This window comes from Sardina pilchardus, chromosome 2 (assembly GCF_963854185.1).
Source record: "Sardina pilchardus chromosome 2, fSarPil1.1, whole genome shotgun sequence".
NCBI lineage: Eukaryota > Metazoa > Chordata > Actinopteri > Clupeiformes > Clupeidae > Sardina > Sardina pilchardus.
The window spans coordinates 43,040,981-43,057,563 of NC_084995.1; the positions used below are offsets into that span (position 1 = coordinate 43,040,981).

Consider the following 16,583-nt stretch of genomic DNA (forward strand, 5'->3'; position numbering starts at 1 on the left):
CACAGCCGCTGGAAACATGTTTTATGCTCCTTCCTGGGGATCGGATCCTCCACTTCTCCACCCGCACCCCCACCCCCACCTGCACCCCACCCGCTCTTTGGGCCCAGAGGGGGTTTGGTTGACAAGAATATCAAATTGTAATGTTATCAATGATGGAGCTAATGTCTATCTCTCCAAGACCTCTCCTATTAGCTGCTGCTGCTATTTGACAGGAGTGGATTAGGCCAGGCCTCGCACGTTCACACAGCGGCGGCGTGCCGGAGCCGGTGATCTGATCATTACCGGGCTACCACCACGGGGAGGTGCGAGGCTCGTCCGGAGCGCAGGAGTCCGAGGCTGGTCCGGAGCGCTGGGCTGCCGTCTGGGCTGCTTAATCAGGACAGCGCCGTAATGCAGCCGCTGCTGAAATATGAATGGAGCAGTTAGCGCATGTTAATTATGAGGGGGAACTCGGCCTAGCCGTCTTTAATTACTCAGATCTGTAGGGCTGGGTTCCAGACACCATCTATGCGCGCCGCGCACATATGTGTGTGCGTCTCTCTGTGTGTGTGTGTGTGTGTGTGTGTGTGTGTGTGATCGTATGTGTTCGTCTGTCTGCCAACATAAGGAGGCAGATCACATCTTTTCTGGCGAGCGGTAATAATCAACGCATGGCTTATCCTGAGATGTGATGCCTGGCGTTAATATTAAATCGTGTTTACTGAACACATGTAGCCGCTGCCTGGCTGCTTTGTTTCTTAACTTTTTTTACCCGCCGACATCAAAGTTAACAGATCAGGTATCCCAAGGCAGGGCGCAGTCAGGAGGGCTTTCCGTTCCCCGGCTATAATTGCACTGACAGGGGTGTGTGTTCCAGCGTGATCTGAAATTCTGTAACAACTTCCTAGCCGAACACCTGTTAAATTCTAATGCACAGGTTGTTAGGGAGGCTTTATTTTAATTTTAAATGTTTGGAAGTTACCGATGGAGATGATCAAAGTGCTGATCGCTGGGGGAGAGTGTGTGTGAGAAAGACACACACACACACACACACACACACACACGGAGAGTGAGGGAGAGAGACAGAGGAGTGTGGCGAGGCACACATCTCATTTGAATATGGGGGAGCCATGACTTTGAACACTGTGGCACAGAGGAGGGGAAGGAGGAAGAGAGAGAGAGAGCGAGAGAGAGGGAGGGAGGGAGGAGGGAGGTCTGGAGGAGAATGAGAGTGAAACCCACCAGTGCCAATTGTGTGGTTTGTTATTGCATGTTAATATGGGGGCCAGTCAGTCAGAGATGAACTCAGCAGCATGGACAAGTAGAGCAGCTTTTGGGAAGTCTCTGACTTGTGTGTGTAGTTGCATACAGTGCATACTTGCGTACGTGCATTCTTGAAAATGACTTGTGTGTGTAGTTGCATACAGTGTGCATACTTACGTACGTGCATTATTAAAAATGTGTGATTTGGTGGAATGTAACTGCGTGTTCCACATCTTGTGGAAAGCATCCTCCTGTGTTTATTTTGCTCATGAAAGAAACTATTTTCTTTCCCTTTGTTTTGTGTAGACTAGCGATTTCTGCTAGAGTTTTTATGACCGAGTGTTTGTCTCTGTGTGTAAGTGACTCACATACACACACACACACACACATTCAACTTTAGTCTGTTAGTGTGTGTTGTTTAGGGTTAACTTTGTGTTTGCGAGTTAGAAAATGAGACACAATGTGTGTGTGTAGAGGGGGGAAGTTGCATGGGCCTTGTGTGTGTGTGTGTGTGTGTGTGTGTGTGTGTTGGTGTGTGTGTGTGTGTGTGCGCGCATCTGGAGTCTTGGCCATGCTAGAGATGAGGGATAGCAGGCTAGCGTGGACTGCTGCCCATGTAGCTGAAGGGCCTGGCGGTGCGTGCCGTAGAGCAGGTGATGTGATGGCGGCCGCTGTCCGGAGCTGGTGCCAGGTGGGCAGGTGGGCAGCTGATGCCAGGTGGGCAGCTGCAGCTGCAGCCGCAAGTGGAGGGCAGTCGGGGAATCTCCCCAAACGTGGCCCTTGGCTGGCCACGCCAAGCCCCGACGACCCAGCGCAGCGGGCAGCCACATGTGCCATCTCTGTGGCTTAGCATGGATTAGCATCCATTAATAAACACACACACACACACACGTCACACACACACCTCAGGCCCTATCTGGCTGTGTGCTCACCAGCACCGACTCATTAATCTGACTCCACCTGCCTGCTGCTCCCAGCTCAGCTTCAGCGGAGGTTCTAAGTGAAGTGGAGGTGTGTTTGTTTGTTTGTGTTTGTGTGTGTGTGTGTGTGTGTGTGTGTGTGTGTGTGTGTGTGTGTGTGTGTGTTTGTGTGTGTTTGTGTGTGTGTGTGTGTCTGTCGCCTGATAGAACCAGAACCAGACTCACACAGACACAAGAATACATGCAGCTTCACACACACACACACACACACACACACACAGAGAGAGAGAGACACAGAATAGAACTCTAACCCAGCTAAGACAGCTTCTCTGTGCTCCAGTGTGTGTTGCTGTGAGCTTCCAGCTCTCCTCTACAATCCGCTCCATCTCCATCTCCTCCAAACGTGACTTCAGAAGCTTCTCTGTGTCTGACGCTGTGGACCTGCGCTAGCCCTCCGCTTTCATATATTCCCCCCGTAAGATCTCCAACAGTCAGCCCAGGTGATAAAAGTTGTACCCCTTTTTCTTGTTTTCTGTCTTTTTCCCCTTCCTTCCTCCCTCGCTCCCTCTCTCTCTCTCTCTCTCTCTCCCCACCGTTTCCAGTGTGTGGCTGGGTAGCCAGGAGACCCAGCGCGGTCCCTGAGCCACTGAGCGGGGTTCTCAACATCTGCCCGGGCCGCCGTTATTACTGCGGGTGAATCCAGACCTGTCAGATGTATAATTGAAGTGTCGGCCCCTGGTGCCCACGCTGCCTGTTATGTTATGTGGGGGTCATGTTTAGATGAGGAGACGTGTTTCTTTTGATCATCATCATCATCACGCTCCAAACGGGATCCTCCAGCATACTGAGTGAGTGAGCGAGCGCTGTGGCTGGGCTCTCTAAATGATCCGGCCCCGCAGTCACGCACGGAAGGACAGCCGCTCGCCGCAGAGTCCGCGATTGGTGGGGAATTCACAGCATCCCGCTCACATTTTAATTTGATTGCACACAAATGTTTTAAGGTAGTTTATACAGCATTTAAGTCAGTTTATCGGAAAATGTAGGTGTGGAGTAAAACGAATACATTGATTGATTAGGCTGCTGCAATGAGGCTGAAAGAAAACTGTCTTAATTAGAATTACTTCAAATAGATGTTTAAAGGTTCAGTGTTCCAATGAAAAAATATTTCTCTAAATCTTAAGATTCCTCTAAATCTAAAATTCTGTCATATATTGGACATGAGTGGCATCTCTGTACTTTCATACTATGAAGTGTTTTTCAGGTGAAATTTTTCAAATTTTCAAAATATTCAAATTTCAATTTGTTGACAATTCAGTGGGCCTGGACATAAGCACCCACAAATAAGTCTAGACTCGAATTTGTCAAGACAAATCTGACAAATGCTGCTTATTTGCAATGGTTTTGTGTACCATATAAAAGTACAGAAGTTATTTATTTTATTTTATTTTATTTATTTATTTATTGCAACAAAAATATTTACTGTACCTTTAAGATGTGCTGGTTGAATAGATATTCTTACTGGCGTTTACAGTAGTGATTAATTTAATTTTGGATTTAATGTTTCCATTTAGCTAAACTAAATATTAAAGGCAATACATTTTAATCTTGTTTTGCTCTTAGCTCTGCATCTTATCAGTGGAGATGCATCCATTTGAACGTGTGCAATTATGTATGTAATTCCTATATAATCTGCTCTCTGTCTGTGTCTTCATCTCTGTGGCGTTCTCCTCGCTCATAATTTGGTTAGCAGTGTGTGTGTGCGGCACCTTCAGACAGAGACGCTCCCCCTAATCCTTCAGACGGTAATGATAGGGGCTCCAGTGTTATTTTTCTAATAGCTCAAGTGGTCTCATTAGATCAGAGCGCTGTGTACTGAAGCTCATTAATGAAGCTCAGCCATGTGCTTAAGGCCCACAGGTCAGCCACACACACACACACACACACACTCACGCTCTCACTGTCCCTCTGCTGAGGCACTTTCACGGCAGGCCCCAGCCACCAGCCGCCTGCCCCCCCACACACACACCCCCCCCCCCCCCGCTCTGTGTCAAACATCCAAACACACAACACAGATGTGCCTCTCACCCCAGTGCACACCACACGCTGTTTAAAACATACATGTGCTTTTGAATTATACACACGTGCATAATTTATACACACATGTACTGACACTCATGCATTTTAATACGCCGTTCAGTAACACATGTATATCTTTCAAGCACATTGACTTTAATTTCAAATCAAATATGGATACATGCATACTTGCACCATCACAACATGTTTGTGATTTTTATACCCTGGCATCCTGGCACAGAGTGGCACTGCTACACCCCCCTGGTGCCCACGCGCGCCCCTGTTTAACCAGCGCGGCTCCTCCCCCGCCCCCCAGCCCGGGTCCTGCCGCACCTCTGCCCCACTCCGCTGGCGTTCCACAGATGTGCGATGCCTGGTTACAGCGGCTCCGTAATTAACAGTGATCAGATTTGTTTTGTGGTGTAAATGGTGCATGTGTCGAGCATTAGTCTGCCCGCGCGCCCGCCGCCCGTTCGCTCGGCTCCGCTCGGCGCAGCTCGCCCCTCATTGGCATGCAGCTGGCGCGGGCCGGCGGCAGACGGGTCACGAGCGTCAGGGAGCGCAATCACAAGCCCCCTCCATATGTTCCCCTCGCTCATACAGCGGGCACCGCGCGCCCCGCGCCAGAGAACCTCCCCAAAGAACCTAATCGCGTTCGGTAATTACAGCGCACAGCTCTTTCTCTCTCTCCCTCTCTCTCTCTCTTCCTCTCTCTCTCTCTCTCCCTCTCCCTCTCTCTCTCTCTCTCTCTCTCTCTCCCTCTCCCTCTCCCTCTCTCCTCTCTCTCTCTCTCTCTCTCTCTCTCTCTCTCTCTCTCTCTCTCTCTCTCTCGCGCGCGCGCGCTATCCCCCCTCCCCTCCCTCCCCTCTCTTTTTCTGGCTCTTTCATTCTCTCCTTCCCTCTCCTCCCTCCCTGTTTTGCTCCCTTCCTCCTCTCCTGGCTGGAAATGAGTAGGGAAGCTGAAGTACTCCCTCATCAGATCATTTGTAAATTGCTTTACGTGGCTGATGCCGAACTCAGTTGGTTTTCGACTGCTTGAAATTATAAATAATTGTAACAGATGCGGCAATATGGCCGGCCTCCAATAAACGAGGCCCCTGATAATTTGGCCGACCCCTCTGACAGGCCAATTTAATAAAATGTGAACAAAATCTTCACGCTAATAATTTATCATCCCTTCTCCCCATTGGTTAAACTTAATTACCCTGGCAGTTAACAAGGTCACACCCAGATGCCAAGCTGACTGTAGTTCTGATAATGCAATCAGGAATGGAGAGGTGATGACAGTAGTGTTGTTTCTTTCATTATGCCATTCTCGGAGACAACAACACACAAGCACAGGTGTCAAGGCATACCTGTCAGTCGACCGTAATCATGTGCCACCGCCTTCTGTTCCGTTACTTTTAAAAATCGTGTGAGAGTTATGGAGAGATGATGACAGAAGGACCTAAACGGTATTGGACAGAGAGGGACTGGAGAGAGCAGAGGACTCGGCCTCAGTGTAGAGGCGCTTGGTGAACTCTTCAGAACATGTGTAGACTACGTCATGTGCTCTGTGCATTATGTGACTGGACATTCTTAATTTATCCCAGTCTTCCCTGCCTACAGCGGAACATAGTAGACGTGATCTGATCGATGGATACATTGTTTGCAGTATCACACCACTATTACCTGTTGTTAGTTCTGTACCACATCTATACATTAATAGTCTTTTTGTTTCTCTTTAATTTTACAATTTTTCCTCTCCCTCCATCTTTCTGAGATCCTCTACCGCTCTCTTCCCCCTCTCTCTGTAAGCTCTGCTGGGGTCTGCTCTCTCTGCTTGGGTCCACGTGTGTGTTGTGCGGTGGGGTCTGGAGTGTGTTAATTGACGGGCTGCTCGGACATGATGAATTGGTGGGCGGTGACGGGCCACTGCCCACTGGGCCCTGGTCAGCTGTCCCCTGTCCCAGGGGCTGTCATGTGTCCTCCACCCTACATTCAACCTTGAGTCTGGCTAACCTTCACCCTGACCATCTGTATCTTACAAAACAGTGTCGCTTGCTTAATGCTCATTTTGTGTCTAATTTTAGACCAGTGAACATTTCCTTTTTCAGTCTTACTTTCTTGTAAATTAAGTATAATATACTGTCAGTGATATCACAAAAACAGTACTACCAGACTCATTTTTTTTACATGAGTTTTGAACCTGAACAGAAACAGCACCTGATAAAATGTTTAACAGTTGCGGAGTGCTTAATACCAGTTGTAAATAGCTGGAAGCTGTAGCATATTCCCAGGTGCTGGTAAGAGACAGGGAAGGAGAATAGTAATTGGCTGAAGATATAACATACAGTACAGTAACATGACCAGCCAGCTGTTTCAGTCACATGTGTGTGCTGTCCAGCTGCATCAGTTTATTTGCTGAGGTGCACTTTGTCATTTTGGTGGCTGTGTTTTAGTCATATACATACAGTACCGGTATATGTTTTAGTTTTTGGCTGGGTCACAACATGCAACTGTTTTTAAAAAAAAAAATAAATAAATAAACCTCAGAATCAGATTCAGCTTTATTGGCCAGGATTGCGTGAACAAACAAGGAATTTGACTCTGGTTAATCTTTGCACTCAAGTACAACACTCAACAATAACATAAAATTGTGTGTGTGCCAAATCTTAATTTTGGATTGTACTTCATTTATTTCTGGTTCTTCCATGTTGTACCTGCCCTGTTGTGGTGGTGTTCTATGTGTAAGTACACATGTATGGACCTTGCCTCTAAAACTCTGCCCTGCCTTACAGCAGCTCCAGCAGGAGCCGAGGCTGGACACGGCTGAGGCAGAGCAGGACCTCCACGGGGCTCTGGAGCTCCAGGGCCAGACTCCACTCTCACTGCCCCAGCCAGGAGAGCCCACAGGGGGCCCCGGCCACAGCGAGTGCCCTGGACCCAAGAGCCGACAGTCACGGGGAACGCAGGTATGATATCAACAGTGTCTGTCTGACCCTCCGTTCAATACACTGTGATGCTCACAGTAGAGGGTGGGGGGGTGGCAGAGAGGGTGGGAGAGAGACGAAAACAAAAGAGAGAGAGAGACAGAAAGAAAGAGAGAGAGAGAGAGAGAGATGCAAAAAAATGAGACAGACAGAGAGAGTGAGCACATTAATCATGTGATGGAGCAGAAGTGTCCTCCCCTCCCTCCTGCTGTGTCCAGGCAGGCCTGCCATGAAGGTTTTCACGCATGCCTGGGGCCTAAATGGCTTGAAATCTCCCTATCAGTGTGTTCATAACAAACACTCCTTTTCTACGTCTCCGCGACAGAAAGTCTCTGCAATCCAGCATTATCTGTGCGTGTTGATTGTTGGAATTGGAGAGTTGTGTGTGTGTGCTGCTGACTGTATGCCGTCTGTATGTGCATTTCATGGGTTGAATGTATATTTAATCAGGGCGGTGTTTATATTTGTCTAAACATGGCTCGGGGCACAAGGTCCTCTACAGAGCGTGAGCTGCCTTTGATGTCGTCTTGAGTGTGCCTACCTGACACTCAGCCGCTTTAAAGACACACAAACTCCATTAGTCAAATCTGCTGCGCCCTGCCTCAACCACTGAGCCTTATTTGATGAGACGGGGGTTGCCATGGCCACAAGGGAGTCCGCCCGCTCCCCGGCCTCCCCCCCCAAAAAAAATGGGCAGCGCGTCCTCCTGCCTTTACCTTGCTCCCATAATGCACCTCAGCATGTGGCCAGGAGGAAGAGCTATTTGAGGAGCCGCCGCAGCAGCAGCCAGCCATGACCACCCAGCTGGAGCTGGGGACGCATGTGCTCTATAGGCCCTCTGAGCCTAGCAGCACAGTCCAGTTATACAGCATGTGCTCTATAGGCACAGTCCAGTTATACAGCATGTGTTCTATAGGCACAGTCCAGTTATACAGCATGTGTTCTATAGGCTCAGTGCTGGGTATGGATGCCCTCTGAGCCTACAGTAGCAGCACAGTCCACTTATACAGCATGTGCTCTACAGGCTCAGTGCTGGGTATGGATGCCCTCTGAGCCTACAGTAGCAGCACAGTCCACTTATACAGCATGTGCTCTACAGGCTCAGTGCTGGGTATGGATGCCCTCTGAGCCTACAGTAGCAGCACAGTCCAGTTATACAGCATGTGCTCTATAGGCTCAGTGCTGGGGATGGATGCCCTCTGAGCCTACTGTAGCAGCACAGTCCAGTTATACAGCATGTGCTCTACAGGCTCAGTGCTGGGTATGGATGCCCTCTGAGCCCAGCAGCACAGTCCAGTTACACAGTACGTGCTCTATAGGCTCAGTGCTGGGTATGGATGCCCTCTGAGCCTACTGTAGCAGCACAGTCCAGTTATACAGCATGTGCTCTACAGGCTCAGTGCTGGGTATGGATGCCCTCTGAGCCTACTGTAGCAGCACAGTCCAGTTATACAGCATGTGCTCTATAGAGTCTATAGGCTCAGCGCTGTATGGATGCCCTCTGAGCCCATAGTAGCAGCACAGTCCAGTTATACAGCATGTGCTCTACAGGCTCAGTGCTGGGGATGGATGCCCTCTGAGCCCAGCAGCACAGTCCAGTTATACAGCACGCGCCACTTCTGGAAACACCGGCTATATGTTCTAGATTCATCGGCTATATGTTCTAGACATTAAAGTGGTTTTGGGTCCCGATGATCATAAATGGAGACTCAGGCCGTGTCTCTGAGGGAATTAATGAGGGGTAATCAGGAACTGAAGTGGCACTTGTTGATGCCCATACGCAGTGCTACTTAAGCCATAGCAGTTGTCATCGCCAGGGTACCCGTGGGGTCTTAAAAGTATTGGAAACGTCCTAAATGTGATATTGTCAAATTAAGGCCTTAAAAGTATTGAATTTAGTTTGCAAAGTCTTGAATTTCTTTCACAAGGTCTCATTTTTTCCTTTGGTAGAATTATGGATACAATAACATCAATGATATTGTAAATCCCAAGGGGAAAATATGCGTCTCTTCAGAAAATAAGCAAGCTAGTAAATTAGCATATGATCATGCTTACTCTACTATACTATGCTAATAAGTGTCCATAAGGCCTATGCCTGATCAATCAGCCTAAAAAACACTTTTTCTTTTGTAAGGCTTGAACCATGTCCAAATGTGAAAAAATCATGAAGAATGCACACACCAACATGATATTTTATGTGAAGAGACGAGTAGCCTACTAATTGGTATGATATTCTTTGTTCCTTAAGCCATCTCTATGCTCATGTTGCATGTCAGTATATGTTCCCCATCCCTCATGTCCCTCATGTGTAGGTCAAGTGTTTGATCTGTGGGGTACCCTGTGTGCTCCTAGATGACCAGTTATTTCAGGTGCACTTGAATAAGCTATTACTGCTGGGCTCTCTCACTCACCCAGCCCACTGCTCTCCTCTTGGATCGTGGTCGCGCTAATGTCAGCCACCCAGCCCTCTGCCCCCCCTCCCCACGGTCCTGTGTGTGTGTGTGTGTGTGTGTGTGTGTGTGTGTGTGTGTGTGTGTGTGTGCGTGTGTGCGTGTGTGTGTGTGTGTGTGTGTGTGTTGGGGGTAGAGTGGGCTATAGGTCTACACCCATACAGTGCTCCCATTCAGCCACCACAGGGGCAGGGAAGAGTTGGGCCACATGTGCAAGATATGACAGAGCTGCCACTATAAAGACAGCCATTGATGCTTTAATTAACCCCCAGCCCACCCCATCCTCTGCTAACTCTGTGTGTGTGTGTGTGTGTGTGTGTGTGTGTGTGTGTGTGTGTGTGTGTGTGTGTGTGTGTGTGTGTGTGTGTGTGTGATGGTTGTAGCATGGTATGCATGTACTAAGAACGACTATGTAGTGTTGACCTTCAGCTCCCTCTTGTGCATATGGTTTGAGTATGCCTGTGTGTGTGTGTGTGTGTGTGTTAGCTGCTAGCCAGCTGCTGGCCTGCTGTGTGAGGACATGAGGGTGGCTGGGTGGAGACCCTGAGCAGGAGTAGGTCTGCAGGACCTCCATCACTCCTCTCCACCCTCCAGCCCCCCGTCACACGACACACCTGGGCCAGGTGGCACACACAGGCCACGGCCCTCAGTTGGACTCATGTCACCCTGCACCACTATGAGCATGGAGTCTCTCTCTCTCTCTCTCTCTCTCTCTCTCTCTCTCTCTCTCTCCTCTCTCTCTCTCTCTCTCTCTCTCTCTCTCAAAAAATGTGAAACAGATGAAGTGGCTCTCTGCACTGCCATCAAAATGTGTACTGGGTGAATTAAGTGAGGAAATGATTCATTATGCTCTTGGTGAGAGGATTGGAATGTCCTGTTCTAATGACCAAGTACGTTTTTGAATTGACTGGTCAGGAAGGGTCTCGGAATGTGCTTTATTAAAATCAAGCCAAACTAGGGATTAAGAGAAGGCCTCGGTGGAGGGCATTCAGGTGGAACGAGCACAGCAATATCATATTCAGTAGGTGTCATTTGTCTTATGAGAATTTTGCATAATTTGCCAGCAGTTCTGAAATGTTTGATCTCAATGCTTGTTAGCATTGTCATGAGTTGAAATGTTGCATGTAGAGGTTTCCTGATCAGTTATATACGTTACTGGCCACTGGGGTGCATTCATTATCACCTGCCAAGGGTTAGCGTAGCGATGCAGAGACAAGGCAGATCAATTAATTAAGTTGTTTGTGGCAGAGCTTACGAGAATAATTAGGTGACCCTGATGGATACCTTATGTTACAGAAGGGAACTTTTACTCTGAACTTCACCATAGATCACTGTCCACACATGTCATCAGCACTCCCCACTGTTTGTGTCAGCAGCTGCAGAGGGGATTTGGATTGCTGCTTTAATCATGTGGAGTTATGGCCATGCATACTGTACCTGTGTCTCCTGGATGCCCCTCATAGAGCTCTTCCATTCCACATCACATCTCCTGGTCTCCTGTGGGACCCCTAGCGACCCCCTGGCCTCTCAGCCCAGCTCACCTACAGTACTCTCCACCCAGCTCACCTACAGTACTCTCCACCCAGCTCACCTACTCTCCACCCAGCTCACCTACAGTACTCTCCACCCAGCTCACCTACTCTCCACCCAGCTCACCTACAGTACTCTCCACCCAGCTCACCTACAGTACTCTCCACCTGGCCATGTGTCCTACTGCTCCCTCCTGTGCCGCCCTCTAGCCGCTCCTGCCCACGTCCTCCTCTAGCTGCTCCTCTCCTCTCCCCTCTCCTCTCCTCTGTTCTCTCTCCTCTCCTCTCCTCCCCTCTCCTCTCCTCTGTTCTCTCTCCTCTCCTCCCCTCTCCTCTCCTCTGTTCTCTCTCCTCTCCTCTCCTCCCCTCACCTCTCCTCTGTTCTCTTTCCTCTCCTCTCCTCCCCTCACCTCTCCTCTGTTCTCTCTCCTCTCCTCTCCTCCCCTCACCTCTCCTCTGTTCTCTCTCCTCTCCTCTCCTCCCCTCTCCTCTCCTCTGTTCTCTCTCCTCTCCTCTCCTCCCCTCACCTCTCCTCTGTTCTCTTTCCTCTCCTCTCCTCCCCTCACCTCTCCTCTGTTCTCTCTCCTCTCCTCTCCTCCCCTCACCTCTCCTCTGTTCTCTCTCCTCTCCTCTCCTCCCCTCTCCTCTCCTCTGTTCTCTCTCCTCTCCTCTCCTCCCCTCTCCTCTCCTCTGTTCTCTCTCCTCTCCTCTCCTCCCCTCACCTCTCCTCTGTTCTCTCTCCTCTCCTCTCCTCCCCTCTCCTCTCCTCTGTTCTCTCTCCTCTCCTCTCCTCCCCTCACCTCTCCTCTGTTCTCTCTCCTCTCCTCTCCTCCCCTCACCTCTCCTCTGTTCTCTCTCCTCTCCTCTCCTCCCCTCACCTCTCCTCTGTTCTCTCTCCTCTCCTCTCCTCCCCTCACCTCTCCTCTGTTCTCTCTCCTCTCCTCTCCTCCCCTCACCTCTCCTCTGTTCTCTCTCCTCTCCTCTCCTCCCCTCTCCTGTCCTCTGTTTTCTCTCCTCTCTTCTCTACTCCTCTCCCCTCACTCCTCTCCTCTCCTCTCCTCCCCTCTCCTCTCCTCTGTTCTCTCTCCTCTCTTCTCTGCTCCTCTCCCCTCACTCCTCTCTATTCCTCTCCTCCCCTCTCCTCTCCTCTGTTCTCTCTCCTCTCTTCTCTACTCCTCTCCCCTCACTCCTCTCTATTCCTCTCCTCCCCTCTCCTCTCCTCCCTACTCCTCTCTCCTCCTCTCCTCTCCTCTCCTCTCTACTCCTCTGTTCTCTCTCCTCTCTTCTCTACTCCTCTCCCCTCACTCCTCTCTATTCCTCTCCTCTCTCTTCCTCTCCTCTCCTCCCTACTCCTCTCTCCTCTCCTCTCCTCCCCTCTCCTCTCCTCTCCTCTCCTCTCCTCTCCTCTCCCCTCCTCTCCCCTCCTCTCTACTCCTCTCCTCTCCTCCCCTCCCTTCGCCTCCCCTTCCTTCTCCTCTCCTCTCCTCTCCTCCCCTCTCCTCTCCTCCCTTCTCCTCTCCTCCTCTCCTCTCCTCTCCTCTCCTGCCCGGTCTCTCCTCCTATTGTCCTATCAAGAGCGGCCCAGGGTCCTTCCAGGGCAATTAGAGGTGCCCCCCTCCTTCTCACACACTCTCACACTCTCTCTCTCCCTCTCACACACACACTCACACACACACACACACACACACACACCTCAGGTAATGAGGCCGGCCTCGCTCTGCAGTCGGCAGGCCTTTAGTCTTCCCTAATGGGACGTCATTATTGTCAAAGAAACAATGTAAATGTAAATGAACACTCTCATTAGTGGGCTACAGGGGAGAGCAGCTCCTCTACCGCGCCAGGCTGGGACCTCTGCTGCTCACCGCTCCTCTGGCATCCTGTTTGTTTTCTCCCGCTTTCTCTCCGTGTGTGTGTGTGTGTGTGTGTGTGTGTGTGTGTGTGTGTGTTTTAATGGTACATGTGGTTATGTGGGGGTTAAACATTCACGGGTTATTGAGGTTAGTGTTTAGAGCTGATTGGCTGTGCCCTGTGCTTTCCCTTTCCCAGGATGCACTGGGGCGGCGCTCCAGGTCCCTGTCCCCGCGGAGCAGCCGCCGAGCGCCGATGGAGGAGGAGAAGGAGGAGGAGGAGGAAGAGGAGGCCAAGATCCAGAGGCTGCAGGAGCTGCTCACGCTCAAGGTGGGGAGGAGGCACCAGCACATCTCCTGTTCACCACTTCATCACTCTCTCTTTCTCTCTCTCTCTCTCTCTCTCTCTCTCTCTCTCTCTCTCTTCTTTCTTCTCTACACTCTCTTTCATATTCTCTATTCGGTATGCTCATTCCCTGCCCCGTATCTTCTCTCTCTCTCTCTCTCTCTCTCTCTCTCTCTGTGTGTGTGTGTGTGTGTGTGTGTGTGTGTGTGTGTGTGTGCTGGTGTCTCATTGGCCTGTGATCACTATGACCCTCCTCATTTGTCCCCTCATGTGTGAATGTCACAGCACCTCTGGGAAAGGAGAAGCCACCTGGGCATCTCCTCATCCTCCCTTTCTCTACCTCTCCTCTCTCTCTCTCTTCTCTCTCCTCATCCTCCCTTTTTTCTACCTCTTCTCTCTCTCTACCTCTCATCTCTCTCTCTCTCTTCTTCTTCTTCTCTCTTCTCATTCTCCCTTTCTCTACCTCTACCTCTCCTCTCTCTTCTCTCTCCCTTTCTCTTCCTCTCCTCTCTCTCTCCCTCTTCTCCTCCTCTCTTCCTCCTGCTGAAGGGCTGCTCAGACGCCCTCTCCTCTCCTCTCCTCCTCTCCCTCTCCTCCTCCTCCTCCTGCTCCACTCGGTCCTGATGACTCAATTATTACCCCCCAGCAGCAATTACAGCCTGACCGATAGAATGCCTCCGAGAGCCTCGCCCGCTCCCACGCCGCACCTAACTGCACCTTGGCCCGGGAGGAGGCCATTCTTGAGTGTGTGTGTGTGTGTGTGTGTGTGTGTGTGTGTGTGTGTGTGTGTGTGTGTGTGTGTGTGTGTGTGTGTGTGTGTGTGTGTGTGTGTGTGTGTGTGTGTGTGTGTGTGTGTGTGTGTGTGTGTGTGTGTGTGTGTGTGTGTGTGTGTGTGTGTGTGTGTGTGTGTGTGTGTGTGTGTGTGTGTGTGTGTGTGTGTGTGTGTGTGTGTGTGTGTGTGCGTGCGTGCGTGTGTGTATAATCCAGATGCCAGGCTGAGGGCTAATGAGGCTTTGTGTTGAGGGGGTGAGGTGGAGTTTACTGGGGTGGTGGCGTGAGGCTGTGTGCAGATGCGGGCAGAAGGACCAGAGGACAGAGACCGGCTCCCTTCCCCTCTCCACTCAGAGTGACCGTTGTGTTGTGCGGCTGAGCGGTGCCTCCTCAGTGACCTTTTCTAACCCATACCCACTCACTCACAAACTCTCTTTCTCTCTCTCAGTCTCACTCACATATATATATACACACACGCACACACACTCACACACATGCGCTCGTTTATTCACACACGGTTGTTCAGAAACACACACTCCTCGGCGTCGGCGAGAGCAATGAAGCAGCAGGAGAGAAACTGCTTGAGTGTGTGTGTGTGTGTGTGTGTGTGTGTGTGTTCTGCAGGAACTGCACTCTGTCTCAACCCATCAGCTCCTTCACTCCTTTGACCTTCATTCTTGCTCTCTTTCACCCTCACCCTCTCCTCTCTCTCTCCTCTCTCTCTCTCTCTCTCTCCTCTCTCTATCCTCTCTCTCTCTCCTATCTCTTTCTCCTATCTCTCTTACCAAATGTTAGAGCAGCGGATAGTAGACAGACAGCAAGCCCACCCCTCCGCTCCCCTCCGCTCCTCTCCGCTCCTCTCCGCTCCTCTCCCCTCCTCTCCTCCTCCTCTCCTCCTCTCCTCCACTCTCCTCTCCTCCTCTCTTCTCCACTCTGCTCCTCTCTTCTCCACCCTTTAGACAGATGGGGCAGGCGTGGTGTGCGGCCATCATTGGGTCTCCTGTAGCTGTGAGGCGTAAAGATGCTACCGCAGGTCATTTCTCTAATTAACAGCCCTTTCTCTGCAGGGCTCGTGTACCTCTTAGGCTCAACTTGAGGGGCGAGTCTGTCAAGTGCTCCCCTTACAGGCACACCACCGCCACTCAACACACACACGGCCTTACAGTACGTTTACGCTGTCGGCCATTTGAACCCTCTGCCGCGTCCCACTAATGCAAAGGAATGTTTTTATTTCTAACTAAAGGGATGCAGAAAAGATATCTTTTTTTATTTGAAGTTCTGTTTTTTTGTGAGCAGAGTTGATTTTCTGAGTCCTTCCAGCTGTAGTAAGCTATAAGGACTGTTATTGATTGGGGGAGGGGGCCTGGCCAGAAGTGTGGCTCTTGCGTGAAGGGCCCTGCAAATGCTATGATGTGGCTAATGCCCTGTCACTCGGACACGGGGAAGCAGCCCATCAATCTGTCTGCTGACTAGCCGCTCCTCTCCCTTCCCCTCTCCTCTGGCCCAGCCTCCTTCATTAGAGACCAGTTGTGTTTGTTTGTGTGTCTGTCTGTCTCTGTGTGTGTGTGTGTGTGTGTGTGTTTTTATCATTTTTTTTTCCCTTCACGGGTTTGTTGTTGAAGGGTTTTAGTGTGTGTCCTCTCTTGTGAATCTGGGAGCAGTAAATCCATACTTGTCACATTGCCGTCTGGCCTCTGCCTGCCGCGGCGCGTTCTCTTTGTCCTTGTTAATAATAACAGGGTTCAGGGCCCCGCATTTCCCTCCCGCCAGCGCTGCCGTGTCATAGCGGCGGTAAACAAGCCTGCCTCCCTTCAGAGCGGCGCTGGACAAGGCTCCCAGCCCTGGCCACTCAAGCAGAAAGCAGCCCCTCGCAGCCTTGTTTCCCTCACTGCTCGCTGCCAGCTAAGGTCAGAATAATAGGGGGCCTTTCTTGTCAGGAAAATCTATATGTTCACCTCTGAAAAGTCCCATGTAATCTCTGGCCTTTTCTCCCACCCCCTCCTCCCCCACCCCCGACGGCCCCCCCCCTCCCCACCCCTCCCTTCGCCCGTGCTTTCGTCGTCTTTTTTTTTTTGTAATGGCTGGCAGGCTAAGGCCAGTATTTGCGGGCGATTTGGGGTGGCGGGGGGTGGCGGGGGGTGGCGGGGGGTTGGCGGGGGTAACCTCGCTCAGTGGGCGCCCCCATGCTGTGTGGCGCGTGGTCGGTGTGGGCTCGTCACCCGCTCCCCATTGGCTGCCCGCTGACACGGCGGCCTGTGATTATGTCCCAGGTGCCAGGGTCAGTGTGGAAGAGCACATCACCGCCCGCCCGCCTGCCTGCAGCACAGCAGCGCACACACACACACGCACACATCCACACACACACACACACACGCACACACACACACACACACACGCACACACACACACACTCACACACACACACAGACACAT

At 50.9% G+C, this 16,583-nt stretch overlaps 1 protein-coding gene across 1 annotated transcript in view; it reads left to right on the top strand.

Annotated features, from left to right (window-relative positions):
* The window catches only part of cntln (centlein, centrosomal protein), an 88,098-nt gene that overhangs the window by 14,559 nt on the left and 56,956 nt on the right, over positions 1–16,583 (top strand). The window contains exons 10-11 of the mRNA XM_062515634.1: positions 7,016–7,189; positions 13,233–13,364. Of these exons, the coding sequence (XP_062371618.1) occupies positions 7,016–7,189; positions 13,233–13,364 (306 nt within the window). The remainder of the gene's footprint in view (positions 1–7,015; positions 7,190–13,232; positions 13,365–16,583) is intronic.